Source organism: Aulonocara sp. 'chitande type north' Nkhata Bay, linkage group LG15 (genome assembly GCF_057382095.1).
Source record: "Aulonocara sp. 'chitande type north' Nkhata Bay isolate Kocher_YH1m ecotype deep benthic linkage group LG15, A_spYH_male_GT1.1, whole genome shotgun sequence".
NCBI classification, from domain to species: domain Eukaryota; kingdom Metazoa; phylum Chordata; class Actinopteri; order Cichliformes; family Cichlidae; genus Aulonocara; species Aulonocara sp. 'chitande type north' Nkhata Bay.
The window spans coordinates 2,893,436-2,915,680 of NC_141358.1; the positions used below are offsets into that span (position 1 = coordinate 2,893,436).

A 22,245-nucleotide genomic window follows, 5' to 3' on the forward strand; every position below is an offset into this window, starting at 1 on the left:
TGTTCAGGGTCCACCTGCAAGCATTCACCTGTGTTTGTCCCCAACCATACGACCAAGTCAGGTGTTGGGAGATAACAAATCACTTAGGTATAAGTTTCATCTCATCATGGGCTGGGAACACACTGAACAATGGTCTGTTGGCCTTTTTTCGGCAAATTTTCAGTATCAGACTCTTTAGTTACTGCATTTAAATGATGTTTATACACTTTTTAAATGTAGGGTTTTCCATCAGTTTATGGTTCAATTGTTATTATGTAAAAGAAAAGAAAAATCAATTGCCGTGTGAGAAGGCAGCATAATGCAGTGATGCTCTTCCTTGTGTTTGTCTGATTCAGAGTGCTCCTGTTTTTGTGTCTCTTCTTTGGAGAATTAACCTGCTTAAATGGCATGTATTCCCTATTTACATGAGTAATAAATGGATACCAGTCAAACTTGCCACAAAAGATTTAGTGTTGGTATAAATTCATAATTAACATTCATAGTTTGGGAATGAAAAAATAACCACTGGTGTCAGAGACATCCTTTTGTCTTTCATGTGCTTTTTTCCACCTGTGGTTTCCGGCTAATGAAAGCACCTGTATATATAATAAAATGAATGGATGGATGGATAGCTCTGTATCCATAGCCTGTTTTGAATCCTTAACACATTTCAGCAGTCTTTAACTGGAAGTGTCTTAATGGCAGGACACCAGCAGGAACTTGACCAAAGTAGACAAGATGCTGGGTCAGTACAGGGAGCACACAGACGACCAGGCTGAAGCCATGGCACTGGTGAGATGCCTGTTCTCTTAGATGTCTTCTATTTTATTTTATTGCTGTACTACATATGTTAAGGCTGTTTTATTCTGCTTTATTTAGCTATTTTACGTTATAGAGCCATTTAGGTTTTTTTCTTGAGTTTACACTTGAAGTTAGTTTCATTTTTTAAAATTATTTATTTAGAATTTGATGATCGATGTCCTTTTTTTCCTTATTTAGTTTGTTTTGTTGTCTTTTATTTAAGCTGTTTTGCTGTATGTTTTATGTTAAGGCTACTATAATACAAGAATTTCCCAAAGTTTGTGATAAATAAAGCACATCTTAATTCTAGCAGTTTCACCCACTAATTTATGCCTTTTTATTCAGGTTTTTTTAAGTGAATGACACTCCCAATTTTTTGCCAACTATATGTTTATTAGATCAGTTTCTGCTGACAGCATTATACATCAGTATACATAAGGCAATCAACAAGGACAAACTGTATGGAAAAGAAGGAAAAGCCCCCAGAAAAATAGAAAAATGGGGAGTGACTTCTTAGGGGTCAGTTTGCCAGTTGAACCCATTTATCATACACAGCTGCATGGGGCCTTTGGTAGCAACACTAAGCAGTCAGAGATGGCTGGTTAGAGATGGATCATCAGATGCTGACAGTGAGGTCAAATCCATTCTCTCTAAGTATGTTAAGAAAGGGCCCCAAATACGACACTCCCATTTATGCTTAAAAACAACAACAAAAACGTCTCTCTGCCTCCTTCTAAGTCATTTATACTTTTTCATGCATCAGCTTAGGGAGAACCTAGAGGAGTCAATCAGCCAGCTGCAGACACAGAGGCGATCCAACGGGGTTCGGAGCTCCTCAGCCTCCACCCTGCATACCAGCGACCTGGAAGCTTCCTCAGGATCAGGTATGAAAAAAATGACCAGTAGAACCAGTGATCGAGTTTTGTTTAGTAAGTCTTTTTCAGAGTATGAAAGTGTTCTACTTCCTGCTATATGTTTATATTGTTTGTTAGTTTGCAAAGCAAACCTCTGATAAAATGTATGCTTGTGATTTCAGAAGGCCAGCGTTTCTACCCCACTTCTCCACTTAAGGATTACACGAGCCCTCCAGGAAGGAGGAGGAGGTCTCAATCTGCCAATGTTCGCTTCAAGGAAACAAGCCTGGAAGGAGACGGTGTAAGGAACAACAGACCAGCTAGTGCTTCATTTACGTTCAGCATATTGCCACTAGAGGGCATATTGGGTAGATCCACATAGAGTATGTTGTATAGTCCAAAAAAGTTACTTTTCACTGGCCACAGTGGAAAATGTCATGGGGTCAAGGAAAGGTGTGAAGGAGACTTGATAAGTAAAGAGGAGGATAGTGTACGCTAGACTCCTTTACAGTGTCACAGCAGATGTCTGCTGTATTGAAAAGTACAACATCCACAACATAGATTAGAAAATGCACAACTTACTCCACCTCAGCATGTTCTTACCAGCTGAACAACAGTGGAACTTAAAGGCACTTTGATCAGTTAATACAGCTCATAATCTGAAATTAGAAAGTTTTTATAAATCTGCGTTCTTCTAACAATGCAAAAGCTCAACAAGAAGCCAATTTTATTGTAGTCGTGTAAGAGTTAAACTGTGGTTGTTGCTGTGTGATAAAAATTAAAAACATAGGATCAGGTTGTGGACATGGATGTCATGTTTAATACATGAGCTGTGCTATCTTGTCAGATTTGTTGATCATTTTCAGTCGCTATAGATTATGGGAATGACCTCCTACTTTCCTAAAGAATGGTGTAATGTATCCTCTGCTGATGGAGGTAAAGGAAGCTTTGAAGCACTTTTATTCAGTTTTTGTAGAATTTGTGCAGCTCTTACTGTGACTGCCAAAACAATACTTCTGGGTCATTTAACTTAATTAGAAACCTCCTAAGCAAAATTGGCTGTTCAATTACAACCCATAAGTGCAGTATCGGGTTCTGTGGATGTGTCTCTGCTGCTGCCGTCTTGGTCAGGGATTCTGACTGTGGCTACTGACGTTTTCCTGACAGACTTTTTTGCTGCTATTTAATTTTTTGAATGAAAGAAAGCATCAGGTGATATGCTGATTTATCATCTCCTATTTGAATAAACCTCTTTCGTTTGATACATAACAATAGGTTATCTGCTGAACTTGATAAGCGGTTAAGAGGATGGATAGAGAGATGGATAGTTATGATAATCCAGTAACCTAAATCCAGTATTTCAGGGGATTAGTCTGACACTAAATGAGGCTAACAAAAATTAGAAAAATAGATGAACATTTGAATCTCATGAATATTTTTCATAGTGTAGGAGAAAGCTGGTTATTATTTGTCAGTCGGCTATGTCACTTTTATGTGTTATCGTCTTAACTAGTCCTTAATTAATCTGTATGTGTGTTAAATCTCTTTAATGACACTGATGGGACATGGAGGTTGAGGCAGAGTTCAGACAGACTGTCCTGTTTGTTGAGTCCCAACTGAGAAAGTTAAGAGACGATTATCAACAGCAGAACTGAAGATAAGAGAGTAAATAACTCATCTACAGCTCTTATTCCAAGTCAGAGTTTCACAGAATCAGACTGTAAATTTATTTAAGTGATGGGAGTAATCACATTAGTTTGATGGCCCAACAACACAAAAAGGAGCCGGAGGATTGGATTACTCTTTTTAAACATTATATCATTGAACTGTTTATGATTACTAATGGTAAATGGACTGGTTCTTATATACGCTTTTCTAGTCTAGCTGACCACTTAAAGTGCTTTACACAATTTGCCTTAAAAAACACTTTTTTCTAGTGCTTCTATCTAACACTCACACACAGTTACACTCTGATGGATGCATCGGAGAGAGATTTGGGGTTAATATCTTGCCCAAGGCATGCAGACTGGAGCAGATTGAACCGCTCACCTTACTGGTCTATCACCTGAGCTACTGTTCATATAAGATGAGGATTATGGTGTAAACTTACCTCTGCATCCTGTATAATAAATATAGTTCTAGTATTTGTAACAAACCAAAATGCCTCCTGAAACTTTCATTGTCAGGAGGCACAGCTCTCTGAACCAATATGGCATCTGTGTGGTTGCATGTTTTCACTGGACAGCAGCAATCACCTGTAAATAAGACATTTATTACGCCACCTTTGGCCTAATGTGTCAGTTCAGTTGAATTTAAGTCTTTTTATAGCACCAAATAACAACAACAGTTAGCTCAAGGCACTTTATATTGTAAGGTAAGGATTGTAGAATAATAGAGAGAAAACCCGAACTATAGCACAGTCCCCTATGAGCAAACACTTGGCAGTGGGAAGGAAAAACTCCCTGTTAACAGGAAGAAATCTCTGGTGGGACTGGACGAGCAGGGAGGGGCGGCCATCTGCCGCAACCTTCTGGGGGTTGAGGGGAAAACGGGATAAAGGAAACAGTACTGGGCAGAGCCAGAGATTAATAATGACTAATGATGAAATGCAGAGACATGAGTGACAAAGAAATACTGAGTGCATCATGGGAAACACCCAGCAGTCTAGGAGGGCTCAGGGTCACCTGATCCCGCACTAACAACTGTACATGCTTCATCAGAAAGGAAAGTTTTAAGCCTAATCTTAAAAGTAGAGACGGTGTCTGTGTCCCGAATCCAAACTGGTTCCACATGACCTCTTCTAACATGGTGATATGAGGTACTTAATATAAGATGGGGCCTGATTATTAAGATCTTGTATGTGTAGAGAAGGATTTTAAATTCACTGGCAGCCAATGAAGAGTCGCCAGTATGGGAGAAATATGCTGTGTTTCTAGCCCCTGTCAGCGAGAGTGCGCTCACTGCAGCATTTTCCATCAACATCATTTTATTCACATGGGTTTTCATTTGTGTTAGTTTTTCCCTTTCAGATATCTGTAGTGTGTTTTCACGATGCAGCGATGTGGAGCGCCGCTCAGCCGTGCCCTGCTCGTGTCTCGCGTTTTGTATTCAGCGTGGGTTTGTGGCTGTCTCACACAGATTCATACCCTGCACCAGTCCATGAGGGATCTGCGTTGTGACCAGCAGAGACTGTCTGATGACCTGGATAGAGAAATCCTCCGGAGGAACCGGTATCTGAAGTCTGAACATAAAAGCTCATACCTTCTCACACAACACATTCACAATTGAATTTGACAGCTATTGTTTTTATGTTACTGCAAAAGTCATTTTATGGCCAAATCTCCAATAATGGTTTGTTGTTGTCAAGTAGCATAATTAAACCGTTAGCCAGAGCAGCACTGGTGCTAGTTTCTCTTTGCCAAATTAGAAAAGCTGCAGAGTCGTTCAGACACACTAAATACGATTATTCTCATTTGTATTCAGTCTGACTGCATTGACCTCTGAAAAAAACGCTCATTACAATAGGTTGTTTTTTGAAAAACAAATGTGGCTTAGTAACAGCAGACGGCTCTCTTACAGTTTATTAAATTGAAGAGCGATACGTTTCCAAGAGCATTACTATGTATGTCGCACTGTTTTGGTAAGCCACAATGAATGCAAGCAGGCTTTTATAGTCTCTTCTTCTTCACTTCTGTCCACAGAGTCATCAGTTTAAGTTCTCGGCTCTGGGAAGACAGTGTTGGAATATTACTTTTCATATGCACCGAACATAAAAAAAGTTTTTTGCTTGGGGTTTGCAAACAGAAGCACGGTTTCCATCTCTGTGAAGTCTCCTTAATGAAAAGGTGATAAAAGTGTCACAGGGAACTTAAAGAGACGGTGCCGCGCAGTCAAAACGGATTAGAATTTGACATTTTGAAGTTATTAAAAATCACTCCTACCCAGCGCCGCTGACCAGAGCAAATTGATCCAGCGTCGTATTTCAGCATCCGAAGCTGCATAATTATTTTTTAGTGCTGTCAAATAATGCATTTATGGGTCCTGGAATAGTATTTCCAGTGTTTTGCAGTGTAAATATTTTCAGCCAGCTTGATTTGTCTGTTTTTGTTTTTTCCCTTCTTTTGTAGGGCTGATATTGACACCAGGCGGGCGATGGAAAGCCTCACAGAGCACATGACAGCTTCCCTGAGACAGGACTCAGTGAGTTGTGGCTGTGTATTTCATTGCCAGTACTTCAAGTGTGCTTTCTGGCTCTGTGAATGTGTAAAGAAAAGCGGAGGCATCCAGAATTTAAGGCCATCGCATCACAAATTTTGATGGATGAAAGCTGCTGTATAAAGCATGGAATATGCAAATAGCTGGAGTTTCTGGAATAGAAAATGGCAAAAGACAAATGGCTTCCTCTTTTTTTTTTAAAGTAGGCTCATAGTGCTCCAACTTTAGCAAATATTTCCCTTTAATTTCCAGGCACACAGCTTGTTACTGCACCATCAGTACTGTGACAAATACACAGCCCCACATGACGCCCAATATGTTTAATATTTTTTATCTCATCCTGTCTGTGGGCGTGACAAGATAAAGCTTTTTACAGGTGGATATGATGCTTCCTGATTAGGCAGGGAGGCGCTGCAACGCGAATGTAATACACTCAGTCAGTTATGAAAGATATTTTTATCATCCGCACTTTTAATTTCCTGTTTTCTCATCTATCGCACGCTGATGCCATTCCTGCGCCGGCGCGAATGTTCGCGTGACCCGAGGAGCGCTCATTCTCTCTCTCGCCGTCTGTAGGTGTCGTCTCGTGTGGATCGGCGTCTGCAGGAGCTGGAGAGAGAGATGCACGGCGAACAGAGGAGCACGGGCGGAGAGAGGAGGCCGGAGCAGCGGGCGGCCGCGTCTGACGAGCCGCAGGAGGTGACACTCCTCCTCGCCACTCACCTCCCACACCTGGCTCTTATCGCTAGGGGCAAGATGGAGGCACATGAATTCAGCGGAACGATTTAACTATAACTAATGACCACATTCATTTATTAGAGACAACACTTAAAAGCGCCAAGTGAATATTAAAGTTATGACTGGCATCCGTGTTACCTGGTGATCAGCAAAGTTGATCTTAATCACAAATATATCTATAATTCATCCAAGATTTTAAAAATGCAAATTCTACAATAGATTATACAGCAACACAGAGTTCCTGTAGTAATACAAGCCTCGTGCAAATGTGATTATATATTTATTCGTGTTCCTTCTGCCGTTGCATAAGAATGTGTTGGTCCGTGTTTCCCACAGATGTGTGTCATGAAATGAGGCGCACACACTTTCAGAATGGAATTATTACCAAAATAATACGTTTCTCTGGCAGATATCTAATTGGACAAACACTTGTGGAAAATAAATGAATAATAATAAACACAATGAGCTGCTTCTCAGTCCAGCTTTTCATCAATCATTGCAGTTTAGAAGGGATAACGACAGCGATCATTCTGCTCCATGTTTTGGGGAAGCATTTGCATTAATATGGAGGACAGCAACAAGCACAACCTGGCCCCGAGCCAGCCAGCAGGCGAACAAGAGATGGAAAGGGTCGGAGCAAAGGACCTACTTTCTTTACCAAATAAGAGCGAGGGGATTGTCCGGTGTTAAATCGCTGGTGTTTTTGTCTAAGACTGTCTAAGACCTCTGTCAGTGCGCCCCAGGGTGGCTGTGGCTACAATGTAGCTGCCATCACCAGTGTGTGAATGTGTGGATGACTGGATATGTGAAGCGCTTTGGGGTCCTTAGGGACTAGTAAAGCGCTATATAAATACAGGCCATTTAAGACTGATACAAAAGTGCTGAAAGGAGTGTGTGCCAAATGTGTTTGGATTACCAATAATACACCTCAGCAGCTTACCCAGGTAAAGTCTGTGAATGGGAAACTGCTTTAGAAAAGTTTGGATGGCATTTTAGGCGCAAATAAAGAAGAGTTTGTTTTGCTGCGCAGCATAAAGAAAACAAGCTCAAATTCATCAGAAGAGTGAACACTCAATGAAAATATAATAGATGTTTTGAGGTTTACTGGACAATCAGATTTATTATGTACAGACGGGCTCATCAGCAGTTTCACCTTTAACCAAAATAGTCTTTGAGATCAGTTGGAAAGGTTACACGTTCAAATCTCTCTTTAGTCCTTCTTTGTCACATATGCAGAAATTTGGCTGATGAAAGCATGTCAGTAGCACCTTCCACAAAACAGCGCGGGGCTTTCAGGCAGTCTTTTGTTACACTGGGATTTTCCCAACATAATAACGCTGCCATCTGTGGTATAGAGATATTACAGTGAAAGTATAGTGGACCGTAGAAACAAAAACAGGTTGTCTGTTCAGAATTTGTGGGAAGTCAAAATAAGCATACTTGGTGGGATTAGTGAGCTTCTACAGGTTTAGATACAAGGATGGTTATTCTCCCTCACAAATACAGTTACAGAGCAGGGAAACATCGAGGTTTCTAGTGGCTTTCATGCTTACTGTACCTTCAATAACAGATTCTATAAGGTTCTTAAAGCTCGTTCTGCTTTATGAGACTATAAAACACACTAAGTAATTGCGTTGTTATAGTGCAGATGGTTGCTAAGCAAGAAATTGCTGCTTTCTTATATTTAATGCCAATCACGATCGTTGTCAAGACGTGATTTGTCTAAAAGCACAAGTGGCTGTGAAAGCGCTGTCATTAGGTGCACTTTAGTGATGTAGCTTGATGCGCATTATCTTGTGTTATTACTCATTTCTATTGCTACTTTACATTTAACCACACAAACCCTCCACATTATAGATCATCAGCATAATGCCGCTTAATGATATTTCTTGGTTCATCTGTATCTTCTCCCAATCTGTCACGTCTGTTGTATTTTACCGGTGAACCACAGAGGGGCGCTGTGTATCCAGACTGATAACCTGTGTGAGCAAGAGTTTTTCAACACGCTGTGTAGTGATGGTAGCTACCAATTCATTTGCATCCCTCTCCTCTGTCGTGCCCTAATGGGACACCAGCGGGGCCCAGGGCGATGGGAAATAATGCATTTGCCCAAAAATTAAGGGTAAATAAACAAGCATGAGGAAATGAAGAGGAAAATAATCTCTTTCACTACTAAAGAGCAGGAGAGGAGGGAGAGCAGAGGGCACATTTATTCCCCACCGATGGGCCCGCTGTGATGTGAATCAAATAGATGATGAGTCACTTGGGTAGATGTTATTGCTAGCAGCTGGTAATTCATCACCACAGCCCGCTTAGAGTGAGTGGGATGGAGTGGGATCTAAGCTCTTGTACAAATCCACCATGGTGCCAGTATCTCGTTCCAAGAAAAAGGCGATGATGATGGGGGGAGGGCAGGGGATACTGTGATGCAATAGCACTTCTCATGTGTCATCTTTATAGTGTCTCACAATAATACACGGTGTTTCCTGCATGGAATTTTGTTTGTGTGTTTTAGACTTTAGGGAGATGCCAAATTGGAGCCAGTGAAAGAGCGGAGAAGATGGCAGCCAGGCTGCTCAAAGCAGACAGGGAGAAATCCAAGGTAAAGAAACTGAGTGTTAAAGGAGCGTTTTTGCATTAGAGAAAATTTGGGATGATCTAAACGCCTTCGAGAATCTTGGTTTCAGTTTTTGCCGTACTGCTTCAACGATCGTTTTAAATAAGGCATGCAGAGACTTTATTATTGCATTGTAGCTGAAAATGACATTGAAACTTTCTATTTAATGTTACGGTTTTCATAATTGCAGTAATACAAATTATAATGTTTACTTTTTATTTACTGATATAGAAAACTTAATTGTGGCTCAAAATGTGAAGGCTATGATTTGTACTTATTTGACAGATTGTTCATTTTCTTCTTATTTGGGAATTTTTGTTGAACAGATATGTCTATTATTTTCCAGGCAAGGAAAGTTAAGTTTAAAACATTGAATTTGTTTTGATGATTTTTGTTTCGTTCTGCTGTAAGTTTCTGGATTAAACCCTGATACTGTTCAAATTCTGAAACACCTGTTCATGTAAATTGTTTTTGCTTCGCTGTCCTCAGATGGGGCAGGAACTAGAGAGAGCCAGAAGACTGCTGGAACAGTCAGAAGATAGCAGAGAGTCCCTCGTTCAACAGGTTTGTTTGTCCTCTGCCTGATTGTATGTAAACCAGTAAAGCTCATGAGACAAAACAGTAAGATGAGAAGAGACTTTTTGGAAATCTTCAGTGTTGTTCTGCCTGCTGTCAGACAGTCGGATGTCTTTTTTCTGCGTTTTCTTACACGGCTGATGATCCCCAGGTGGAGGACATGCGCTGCGAGCTGCAAAGGACAAGGGAGGAGAAGACGGGGCATGAGAGGGCACGGCTGGAGACTTCTCGGCCCAGTGCTCAGCCACATGGCAGCTATGCTGACAAGGATGGTGGAAGAGGTGGGCTGCAAGGGCCAGGTATTCGGTTGTCAGGGGAGAAGAGAGTGTATGGATGCAAGTTAAATGGATGGTTTTAAAGATTGCTGTGCCAGTGGAAATGGATGCTAAGATTTTGTTTTTTAGGATGACAACTTTCGGGTTTTAAATGTACAGAGTTGTGAAATGAAACACCGACAGCTCTGTTTCCTTCTTTTGCTCAATACTCGGGGTGTTCAGTAAAACACAGCAAAACAGCACAGTTACAAGCGAGCAGCAGAAATGAAACGCAGAGAAGGTGACGCAAGACAACAGAGCAAAACAAAAAATGCAGCCTGCTCACTGTGAAAACTTGAGTGTGGACTTACATTCATTCACAATGTGTTCACAAGATATACTGAAATTTTTAAATCGTGGGATGATTTATCTGTCACGTGGATGCTCGTTTTAAACATTTTCAAATAATAACATCATTGTGTGTAGCTCATCTCTACCAGCCAAAATCTTGGGCTTCCAGTCGATCTATACTTAACTAGGCTTTTTTTACTCATGATGGCTCTGCTGTTGTTTTTAGGGGGGGCTGCGAATCAGAAGAAAGAGGAGCTAAAGCCTCAGTCACACAGGCCTAGAGGGCGGTCAGTGACCACAGGAGCAGGGTCCTATCACTATCAACAACTGTGTACTCCCTGAATGTCTGGAAAGGGGTTGCAGGCTGTTGCCAGGGGAAATCAGTTGTTGTGCAAAGAGGGCGCTGCACGTTTTTGTGATTGCTTTCACAATTTGCGTTGCACTTTTCAGTTCCACTCCTTTGAAAGAAGTTTCTGAGTGTTTGCAGACAAGTCTCCAGGACGTTTTTGGTGCAACCATTCTAACATGACATTTTTTGCAATCTCGTGCAACCTCTTGCCAACTGTGCAGGAAATATGCACTTCTCCCTAGCAACTGGTGGTTACCAGGGAGTCACTGACCCGTCTCTAGAGCTGCGTGAGTGGTGCTGTAGCACCACTCACACAAGCTGCCACCAACCTCCAGGAACAATTTGCAAGCAGGAATACACATTTTTCTCTCATGACCAGAGGTTGCGAGGTGGTTGCAGACCAGTCTGTAGGCGTGTTTGACTGGGGCTTAAAACTGTGTTTCATAGAGAGGATGGACACAGAGGCAGCCCAATAAAAGATTAAGAACAGTATTTTTTATATTTAACAGTAAATCATGCAAAGTGTAAAACTACTCTAGTTGAGTTCAAGAATAAAAATAAAGTTAGAAGCTTATCTTACATCCCCCGTTATCCTCGTGTCGTGTTTTTGTGTTTCTGTCTTGAAGGTTTGATTGGTTAATGCAGAGCAAAGTAAAAAGGCTTCAGTGCCAGCAAGAAACAAGATGGTGAAAGGAAAACTTAAATGTTGGTGAGAGGACTGAGAATTGGTTTGAACTACACAGAATATCAAAGATTTATTACCATGAAAGGAGAAAAAATTGAGTGTATATTTGAGAAAAATATTGAAAATCCAACTCTGTGCGTCTGTTTTTTTTGCAACATTGATTTTAGGACATCAAAGTGTCTTTAAAGGCAGTGAAAGCTCCAAAATGAGAGATTCTTTAAGTGTCTCACGTTTTCTAGAAGGTTAGGTTATGTAAGGGTTTGTGCTGTTTAGTATTAGGTTGAGTGAAAGATTATTTCTTAGTTCATAATAACTTCATTAAATCCTCATAGCGTGCTTCTACAAATCAGTACTTAAGTTGTGGAGAATCCTTCATGAGTCGCAGAACTTTTCACTACTTTTGTATTCTGTTCGCCAGATGTTTGGTCGGTGACCAAAGTGACCAAGTCTTTAACTTTAGTGGCCCATGTAGAGAATATCATCCACGGCATTATACCCATTGTGAGCTCTAGGAGCAGTGGGACCACGCCGTGTGGCACCTGGGGGGACCAGCTGTTGCTGAAGGACAGTTTGCAAAAGAATTCTGAAAATAAACTGAGAGTGAATCTTATTACATTTCCCTTAAAAAATAAACCCAAAAACCCGATGCTGTAGCTTACCTGTTGATTGTCATTTTTGTTCCACTTTTTTTATATTTTGTTTCCACCGTGCAGTAACAGCACTCTGGATGTACGTCTGCTGATAGTGGTGTGCATGTGTCAATAGATCGCTCAGACCTGGAAAAGGAAGTGGCAGAACTGCGTGTTCAGCTGTGCAAAGCCTCGGTCCGTGGTGAAGTCGAAGAACTGAAGAGGGCTCTGGACTGTAAAGAGAGGGAGAGGGTCCAGCTCAGCTTACAGTTGAAGGTGTGTGCGAGTCACAGGTGGTTCAAAAAAGAAAGACGGTGCATTTCTCGGGTCGTCTTACTCCAAAGACTAAAGAAGTCTCAGCTGGAGTTCAAACGAACACATCACAAGCATGCTTTTGATTCTGCCCATGCTGCTGTCTCCACCCCGTGCTGAGGTTATGTATGTGGGTCTGTTGCTTCTCCTCCACGGTCGCATCCCCTGCCTGCTCCATACCCCTTGATCCCTTTTATATCGTCAGATGAAGCGACATTTGGAATAGATCAGGAGTCAACAGGCAGTCATTTATCCTTCTCAAACTGGTGCAATGTGTCACTCCCATCACTGAAACAAGATGTAAGAAGAAGAAGGAGGGAAAAAAAGAGTATTGCAATTCCTTGCAAAGTTGGGGCGTTCAAGGCTGCAGTTGGTATCAATAAATTGTTAGTAGAAATAGCTGCACTTCAAGCATTGGCACATTTCTCTAATCTCTGATGTTTCTTTTACTGAAAATGTGTTTAAACACCCACACTTCCCCTATTGCAGAGTAGGTGCTGAGAGAATATGCGGGTGTTTGCATGTATCACCTGGGGCGTCTCGTGCCGTTTTTATGTCTAAATCGAAATAGACGTTGGAAGTGTTTCATTTTTAGTGGTAAATGAGAAAAATGAAGTATAATGAGGAGAATGGGATGGAAGATTCAATTTTTCAGTGGCTGAATTTATATACAGTCTAATAGGTCTATGACTAATCAGTGTATGACTAATTACTCCTAACTGACAGCCTTATTCAGTATAAACGCCTAAACGGCAACAGGGTTACCTTATTTACCCTTGCTTTCCACTTCAAACTTGCAACTTCAAAGAGATTGTGATTTTCTTGTGGATATTACGTTAATCCAGAGCAACTCTTCTTTTAGATTACTTTTCAGACCAGCGATGTAGATAATCCAATTGTACGTAGCGTGTAAACACCCTCAGCCGCCTCTGACCTCTCTCTGTCTTTGTCTTTTGTCTCTTTCTTAGCTCTGTCATGCCAACCCTTTATTCTTTATCTTTACTCTAAATATATCACACCTTTTTTTCTTTGCTTCTCTCCTCCTTTTTCTTTTTTCCTACCCAGCATAAACCCATTATTCCACTCTCCCTTTTTCCTGCTTCCCCAACCCCCCCTCACACTAGCAATAGTCACTCACTGAAATAATCTAAAATGCAATTCTCTGCTCCACAGAGACACACACCTTGACCTTTCTTTTCTATATATACAAGGAATTATCGTCAGACCTGGCGGTGCGAGAACAACAGCAGCAGCGAATGCTGGAACAGCTGAGGGACATACAGGTCGCTTAAATAATCAACCTTTTATACTGAAGTACACTCACATGATGTTTACCTCTTTATTCTAAGCCACAACTTTATCAGATTTTAATATTAAGATGTGAATAAACTAATCCTGTGGTAATAAGATGCTTGAGATTCTTCTTGTATGGGAATGGTTGCACACGATTTTATATTCTAAAGGATGAATATACATTTTATTCATAAATTCAGTCTTCCTTTCAGAGCCGAGGGCAAGCAGAGAGGAGAGAGACGGAGGCATTACTCCTCGAGAGCACAAGGAGCAGAGATGAATTGAAGACCAGAGCCCAAGAGGCTGTGCGCCAGTGGAGGGCAAAGTGCAGGAGACTGCAGAAGGAGCTGGAGGAGGCGAGGGCTCGGGCTCAACTTCATACTGACAAGGCCTCACAGGTTGGTTGAAGCAGATGCTTTCATAGCAGTTTTTTTGGACACAGCTCACAGAAGCAGCTGATCCTGTTAATGTTGACTTTCAGCGCTGAAATAAAAAGCAAGAATCTTAAAACGTCATTGATTCCAGTGAACTGATCTGCCCTGTCTGTAAAACTACATCTTTGCTCTTTTCAAAATGGGCACTCTGCCAATTTTACACATCAAAATTGGTTTCCTTATCTCAAGCAGCGCTTCGCTCTCCTGATTTGGACTCAGCCGGGGTCTAATGAAAGGTGCTAATGAGTGACATTATGGGAAATGTCAGCGTTAAGAGCTTGACCCGTATTAAGGGCCAGAAAATCTAAATATCTCAGCATCCACTGCATTGATTTTGGCTGTTTTCTTTAATCCACCCACTGTGGGTCGAATAACCTTACGGCTGCAGAGTGCTGAATCACTTGATTGCTTCTGCAAAACAACATTTTTCATGAATCATGTGTGAATGTCCAGCCTAGGTTCATATTAATGTGTTCTTTTAACTCTAAAACCACGTGAGAGGCTTTCATCTTTGCAATGAAACGTGAAAAAAGCGTTGTACGTACAGAATACATTGTACTGTGTACAAGATCGTGCCACCGGTTAGCTTTTAATGTGTATTAGCGCAAATTAAACCAGGACTGCTAAAACCACTTTGCTCTGTTGGCTCTGGTAGTGCTTTCGGTTTATAATTGATCAAAGTGAGAGCTCTCAGGTGAACCACCAAAGGTTCACTGTGGGAAATCTAGCTGGATCTGGTGGGAAACTGCAGCATAAATTCAGCATTAGTGGCAGTTGTGTCTTAAATGCTCCACCTCCGCCCTCTGCTGCTGCTGCTGCTGCTGCAGGTACAGGCTGTGTTACAGCTGGCACCACTGTTAGCTAGAACCAAGCCTCTTTGTTGCTTTGTCTTAGCAGCAGAGTCTGGCTCACGCACAACTTCTGTGACTTTGTTGGTGTGTTGTGAAAAGTGAAGTGATCAATAATGTCTGTACTAAAATGCAGTTATCAGCTTCAGTAGTGACGCCTCGGGCAGCAGGGAGAAACAAAACTGTAGCTGTGCTGCTCAGTGAGGTCAGGATACGTGGTTGGATGATGGAAGGCTACAGTTACATACATAATACTGGCAACTAATGTGGACGTTATGGACACCACAAAACTAGTAGTTACAGCCTGTCCTGTTTTCCTGATGTTTCATGTTTGTTAGCAACTTTGTGTTTCTAGCTGTGTTGTAAAATGTGTTTATTTTGTTTAAATGTTTGTTGTAACATATTTTGGGAAGTTTGTATTGCAATTAATTAATTAATCTGAGATAATTCTTGTATGTAGATGGACTTTTAAACCAGATATACAGGAGTCAACAAAAAGCACAATCTGAACTCAGAATATAGACAGAACATTACAACAGGAGTATGAAGCCCTGTGAGCCAAAATCCAGCACAAACAGGAAATATTTGTCCAGTTAATGATTTGCATAATGACACAATTCCCACTGTATGATCCATGTGTTACAAAGCCCAGACCCCAGAGGTCATTGAGCACCTGAGGAGCCTGAATATGTAAGTGTTTGTAAAGTGTAAGGTGAGCAAATGTAATCAAGAACATGCTAATGGTGTGATGTTATCAGCTTCCTGTCCCAAATTGCAATTGTAAATCCTCATAAGAGGCTTGATTGTGATAGATGCTGCTTGTAGACAAGAAAACGTGTAACCACCAGACAGTTCATTGGGTATACCTCACCTGGATCCTTTGTTTGTCTTCAGACTCAGCTTAATGCTTCATGGCTACACGATATAGCAGGGTGCTGGAAACATTCCTCACAGATTTTAATGCATCACACAGTTCCTGCAGCTTCTTTTCAGCTGCATTTATTACGTGAATTTTCCGTTCCACCACATCTCAAAGGTGCTCAACTGGATTCACATGTGGCAGCTGTGGAGGCCATTTGAGTACAGTGAACTCACTGTCATGTTCCAGAACCCAGAGATTATTTGAACTTCGTGGCATCTTTGTGAGAGGATCGGTACACTGTGGTCCTAAAGGCACGGACACATTCAGCAACACCACTGAGGCAGGCTGTGGAGTTTAAAGTGGAGTTGATGCTGGTCATTCTCCTCTGACTTCTGGCATCGACAAGCATTTTTGCCCAGAGAACCGCCTCTCGCTGGATATTTTATCTTTTTTGGGCCATTCTCTATAAACCCTTGAGATGGTTGTGCAAGAAAAATCCCAGCAGATCAGCAGTTACTCAAACTCTCAGACCACAGCTTTGCCACGTTTCAAAGTCCCTTAAATCACCTTTCTCCCCTATTCCCTGACTCGGCTGTGATGACCATGTTTACGTGCCAAAATGCCCCGAGTTTCTGCCATGTGATTGGCTGAGCCACTTCATTGAATGAAGTGAATTTATATAAACCTTTTATTTTTGGGCTCACTAAAGTAGCTTTGCCAAAATACTCCTTATTTACCTTTTACTGGGCCTTGATACAGTGCTTAGTGACATCAAGGAGAAGGAGGAGTAGAAAAAACTGAATGTGAAAGGATGTTAATCGCAGTCTGACACCAGAAATTTGACCTCTCAGGGATTACAAGTACATATATGAAAGTCTGGTGATATTAATATGAGCATCCTCCATTGTAACAATATTTATAAGACAAAGAAATCAGGAAAAGCATAAACATCAGAATCACTGCATCCCTGACTCCTCTCTTTGTTCGTGTTCATTCATCCTTCATTTTGTCTTCGTGTCATAGAGGACGACTTTGTGTCATCGTCCAATTTAAACTTTTGAATAATGCATTTTGAATTCACCCGCCATGACCACAAATAGATTACCGTTGCTTGGTATGTTAAAGTGGTCGTGTTTCGTTAAATAATTAACGCCCGTCTATTGTTATTAGCTTAGACGTCACCCCCCATCGATTCCCATCCCATTCGGACTGAAGGAGTCACCTCCAAACTGGCAGTCAGCACCTTGTGCCTCACAGACAGACAGTCAGACCGACTCCCACCTGGCACACTCGACGTGATGCGAATTAATTACAAAATCATTTTTGCCCTCTTAATGAATTAGGGGAGAGAATCAAGTGCTCAATTAAATGATTAGGCTCTGAGCTGCTGCAAAGTCTCTGCAAATTCCAGTCAAAGCCGGAGTATTAGAAGCAATCTGCCTTGAGCAGACCTGACCATTGTCCCTTATCGAGAAGCTGAGTGCAAGCATTTTCCTATCAGTGCAGGAGCTGGTACTGCATATGTTTCCCCCCGCTCCGTCTCTCTGTCACTCTTTCTCATGCACTCATCATCATTGTCAGAGCTCTTCTTTGTACACCATCTCCCTCCTCTTCTTCATTTGTCATTCTTCATTCATCTTTTTTTTCTCTTCCTCTACCCGGCTCGTTCTCTTTATTGCTCCCGCTCTCTCTCTCCCTCCAGGCAGCCAGGGAAAAGGAAAACTCTCAAGCCCAGCTGAAGGCGCTGAGCCAGCAGACTGAAGCAGCCCGCAGGGAGCTCGCTGAAATCCTAGGCCGCTTGGCCCAACGTGAAGAGGAGCTCCACCGCAAGGACGTGGAGCTGTCGGAGACACACCAGCGCCAGTTGTCACTGCAGCAGGAAATCCGGGAGGTGTGGGGTCCAACACCCAGATAGATTTCTCCTTCTTCATTATTTTAATTACTAGGATTTTAAAATATGCAGCAGTGTTTTCAAATGTCTAGCACTGCAGGGATTTTATTGAAAAATCTCAATCGAGTAATCTGAGTAATTCCTTTTTAATTGCTTATTTGTTTTTTATTTTTCATGTAAAATCCAAAAATCCATATAAGATGTTGCATTAGAGTCATTAAAGAGCTGTGATAAGATCCTAACAGGACTCCCAACCCCAGGTGAGGGAGGCCTCAGCCACCCTCGAGGATGAGACTCGGCGTCAGGCCGCCGTCCGAGCAAGACTGAAAGAAGAGAACCAGAGGCTGCAAGAACAAGCTGACACCCAAGCTCGCCGTTTTCAGAGGGACCAGGACGCACATGCTGAGCTCCAGGCTGCCCTGAAGCAGATGACTGCAGCCCACGCCCAGCTCGCCCAGCGGTTGTCTGAAGAGGAGAACTGCAGGAAGGAGCTCCAAAAGAGCACATCAGAGCTTCAGGCCAAGCTGACAGCGCTACAGGAAGAACGGACTGTGCTCAGCAAGCAGCTGCAGCTCGAGAGAGAGGTGCATCAGAAGGAGCTAGACGGCTTGAAGGCCACAATGGAGGACAGCAATGCAAAGAAGGCTCGTGAAGTGCAGGACATGCTACAGGTCTGCTGTCAGGAGCGAGACGAAACACAGGCACAAATGAGAGAGCTGAAGGTAGCTGTGATCATTAAGATGTTGTACAGCTAATGTGGAAATGGATAGCTTAGTATAATCACCGGTATCAGCAAGAGTGAAAAAATCCAGAGGCATTATTTACACGAGTGTCAGTTAGCTGTGTGGTAACTGTTAACAGCCCAGAAATAATCTGACACATAATCTTCAGGCTTTTTTTGAGGATTAAGCAAAATACAAGAAATACATTATTAACTTTGAACAAAACTATTCTTGCTCTTTTTAGTCTTTGTTCTGGGCTAAGCTGCTCGCTGTAGCTATTTATTCTCCAAATCCAAGAATTCTCTCTTTTTAAATATTCCTCATCAAAGCTAAACTCTAAAAACTGCATCAAATGCTTTTATTTTGTCAAACCTTTTCAGATGTTCAAGGTGTCCCTACCCAGGCATGGATCACAGGGCGCCAAACTTTAATTGGCATTTCTACAAATTCAGTGCAGGGTAACGTACCCCAGCAGCTAAACATCTGGTATATTTCCGACCCAGTGAGACACAGACTAAATTCTCATTTAGCGTAATTTTCTTCATTGGTCGTGACCCTGTCCTCTGAGTACTGGTGAATCGAGGATAGCTGAGCTTTTAATGGTGTGTGGTGCCCTGTGGATCTGTGGGGCCATTCTACAGCTCCAAGCGTGAATATTTAAAAACCCAGATATCAGACCCCCTAAAGTCTCATCAAGGCACTGTTGGAGATAGGAACTTCACTTGACTCGGTCCCACTGCACCCACACCCCCCTCCCACCTTCAGTATCTCCAAAGATGAGCCCTCCCGGGTACATTGTTTCTTAAGGGGCATGGTCCTCCCTGATATGGCTGAGTTTAGCCCATTAGCTGCGCTGAATGGCATTAATATCTGACATAGCTCATTGTAATGGTGCCATTTCCAAGTGCGGTAAGGACAAGGGCGTTTGCTGGAATGTTTTTAAATATGAGCCTACAGGGGCGGCAGATGTCCCTCAGAAGCCCACCCAATATTCACGTGTCATAGCCAGAAGCCTGTATTACAGTTATGACACAGTCAACTGTCAGAAATGGCTTAAAGTATTCACATTTCCATGTCCTTGTCCTCTTACTCATGATTTCTCCTCCTCTCCCTCTCCCCTGCCTCGCTCTGTCTTAATCGCTCTCCTTCTGCTTCCCTCCACTTAGAATTTATTTGCTTTTAATGTTTTTCCATTTTTTCCTCTGTTTGTGTCACTCCCGGTCCTGAATAATTGTCATTCATTCCACTTTGCTGTATCCTGTGTAGTTATTACGTTATTATTATATATAGAAAGCTAAAATCTGAGGCTTGCCTTTGCGAGCTTGAGCAGGACTCGTTATTCGTTCTCTTGACCTGTTACTTGATGTTCTCTGGCTTTGCAGCACATAATGTCACGTTGTATTGTGAAATCAGCTTTTACTTGCAAGAACTGACTTAAGATGTTTGGATCCACTGATAAATTTGGCGCATAAATTAAATCTGGGTTCAAATCAGTGACATGAGAACTTGTATCTGTTCTGTTTACTCATGGTATTCCCAGAACTGCCACCTGTTTAGTGTTGATAATTTTTTACCCCGGATAAACCGCCCGTGTTTATGATCTCGAAATATTACCTGTGTATCATGGCATTAAAAACATCCACTCTCTTCTAGGCAGATGCAGCGTCAGACAAAGAGCTGTGTGGGGCACTGCGCATCAAGTTGGACAGGATGAAGGATGAATGTGATAAGCTGGCAGCACAGCTGAGCACAAAAGAGGAGGCGCATGCACTTCTCCACAGAAAATACCAGCTACTCAAACAGGAAGTGGAAGACAAAGTAAGCCTGGCTTCTTTGGGCGTGCTTTTTCCAAATTCTTCGGTTAATATTACGGGCCAGTTGTTAATATATGTGTGTGTCTGTGCAGATGTTACGTTTTAGGAATATATGATATTTGTTGCTTGATAGAAACACAAGACATTTGGCTATGAGCAAGCAGTCAGCGACTGCGTGACAGAAACTGGTTGCTGTTGCAGTTAGGTCCATATGTTTCTGGACACTGACAGGATTTAACCTCTGTACACCACCACAGTGGATTTTAAATCAAATATGACTCAGGTGCAGCCTTTCACCTTTGGTTCACAGGGTTTAACAAAATTATTGCATTAACTGTTTAGAAATGGGATTATTTTCTACATGTCGGCGCTCTCACTCTCAGCAGAGATCATCATCATCAGCACTTTTCCCCAAGAATTGGTGACTTTTTATAACCTTTTTCGCAAGATTCTTCCCCAAAAAGTGGCTGCAGGGAATATCTATAGACAGTACTGTTATCTATAGACGGAGCCCTTACACCCATTGCTCTCCAGCAGCGATAATAACGCTTAAAAGTATAACTCAGTGCTGCAACATTTCATTCCCTTTTTCGTGATTCTTTTTCAAATTCCCAACTGTGGGAATTCTTGCTTTAGCTCAGAGTGAGGCACACCTTCCAGCAGCACTGAGGCTGAGTTCAGTTTGTGAGAGAGACACTGTGCTGCTTCTAACTTTCCCGCTGAGCGATTTCAATCCAGCTGTTTAACCTGTGTGTATCATTTAGTCAGATGGTAAAATCTGAGCCCATCAGGCTTCGACTTTCCACTGTTCAGAAGGTGTTCAGGACAGATAATCCAAACATAAGAAGAGTTCCAGGGGTTAAGTGGTGCCAAATCAGCACTATTTTAAAGAGTCTTTATCAATATGTCCTTAGTGGCTTCACAACAGCTGATGAAGTATTGAATCCCAATTCACCTCTTTGACAGGACCCTGATAAGTTGCATGGGTCTTTTTCACAGGAACCATTTATTGATTTGAAATCGTCTGCATGCAGAAAAAGGGCTCTTATTAATGTAACATGGGCAGTTTATTATCTCAGGGACAGGGTAATGATCCATGTTCCCAGGGCAGAACTGATCACTTGGTTTCCATCCTTGAATGTATTGATTGACTGTGTCCTGGTAGAGACCCTGAAACTACTGTAGCTAAAGAAACGTAGTATCTGCTTTTTGAGAGGAAACTGAACAAGTCTCTGATGCCCACGGTTTTTTGTTAGTCTGAATGTGTTTATTGAGGAAAACCAGAACATCTGACAATAATCTTGTAACAGGTGACATAAATGTCATTTATGCTACGAAAGAAGAAAAAAAGTTCTTATCAGTGTCTTTTAAACTACAATGGCATGAATTGAAACACCTGCTAATTTGCAGCACCTCTACTCCGCTCGGCTGTCTGCCGTTCTCCACAGGTCAGGTCAGCCGAGCGGAGACGTGTTTCGGAGTCGGAACTTGTTAAGTTGGAGCAGAAGGTGTTGGAAATGGAATCGGAGCAAGAGGCAGTCCTTACATCTTTGGGCGAGGAACTAGACGCAGCCTGTCGCAGCCTGGCTAGGAACGGCGAAGACAAGCTCCAGGTATTTCCTGCCTATTACATTTTGTTTGTGTTTTGAATGGTGTTGAATACTGTCAGCTTGCTTTTATACATTCACAGCACATTTGACAAGCACGGATCATTTTCTAAGTAACAATCTAGTCCTGCCAGTCCACATACTCTGGAGAAACGTGTATAGTCTTTCCGGTCGTTGCTGCACTAGATGCAAACTTAAACAGTCTCTTGTTAGGTTTGCCTCTCTTGTTGGTTCATGCTGGACAGTGTGTGGCAAGAGTAGGTCTCTACAGGCTGGAGTGTTAGTGACAGCAGCAGTCTTGTTTTGTCCCACTGTTTGCTCAGTTGTTGTTAACGGTCAGAATAATAACATTGACTTGTGCTGAAGAGACCTGTTCTTGTATTGTGATTTTGCATAAGGCTGTGTCTTCTGTTT

The 22,245-nt window shown here is 42.0% G+C and overlaps 1 protein-coding gene across 6 annotated transcripts in view; it reads left to right on the top strand.

Annotated features, from left to right (window-relative positions):
- The window catches only part of cep128 (centrosomal protein 128), a 68,321-nt gene that overhangs the window by 21,751 nt on the left and 24,325 nt on the right, over positions 1-22,245 (top strand). For 2 of the 6 annotated variants that reach the window (XM_086264892.1, XM_086264887.1), the window contains exons 2-17: positions 685-771; positions 1,544-1,664; positions 1,817-1,935; positions 4,773-4,873; positions 5,762-5,834; positions 6,426-6,548; positions 9,103-9,189; positions 9,694-9,768; positions 9,932-10,079; positions 12,185-12,324; positions 13,572-13,643; positions 13,866-14,051; positions 17,500-17,688; positions 17,949-18,410; positions 20,064-20,228; positions 21,673-21,837. In XM_086264892.1, the coding sequence (XP_086121018.1) occupies positions 718-771; positions 1,544-1,664; positions 1,817-1,935; positions 4,773-4,873; positions 5,762-5,834; positions 6,426-6,548; positions 9,103-9,189; positions 9,694-9,768; positions 9,932-10,079; positions 12,185-12,324; positions 13,572-13,643; positions 13,866-14,051; positions 17,500-17,688; positions 17,949-18,410; positions 20,064-20,228; positions 21,673-21,837 (2,280 nt within the window). In that variant the 5' untranslated portion in view covers positions 685-717. The remainder of the gene's footprint in view (positions 1-684; positions 772-1,543; positions 1,665-1,816; positions 1,936-4,772; positions 4,874-5,761; positions 5,835-6,425; positions 6,549-9,102; positions 9,190-9,693; positions 9,769-9,931; positions 10,080-12,184; positions 12,325-13,571; positions 13,644-13,865; positions 14,052-17,499; positions 17,689-17,948; positions 18,411-20,063; positions 20,229-21,672; positions 21,838-22,245) is intronic. The other 4 variants (XM_086264889.1, XM_086264888.1, XM_086264890.1 and 1 more) reach the window with 4 other exon arrangements.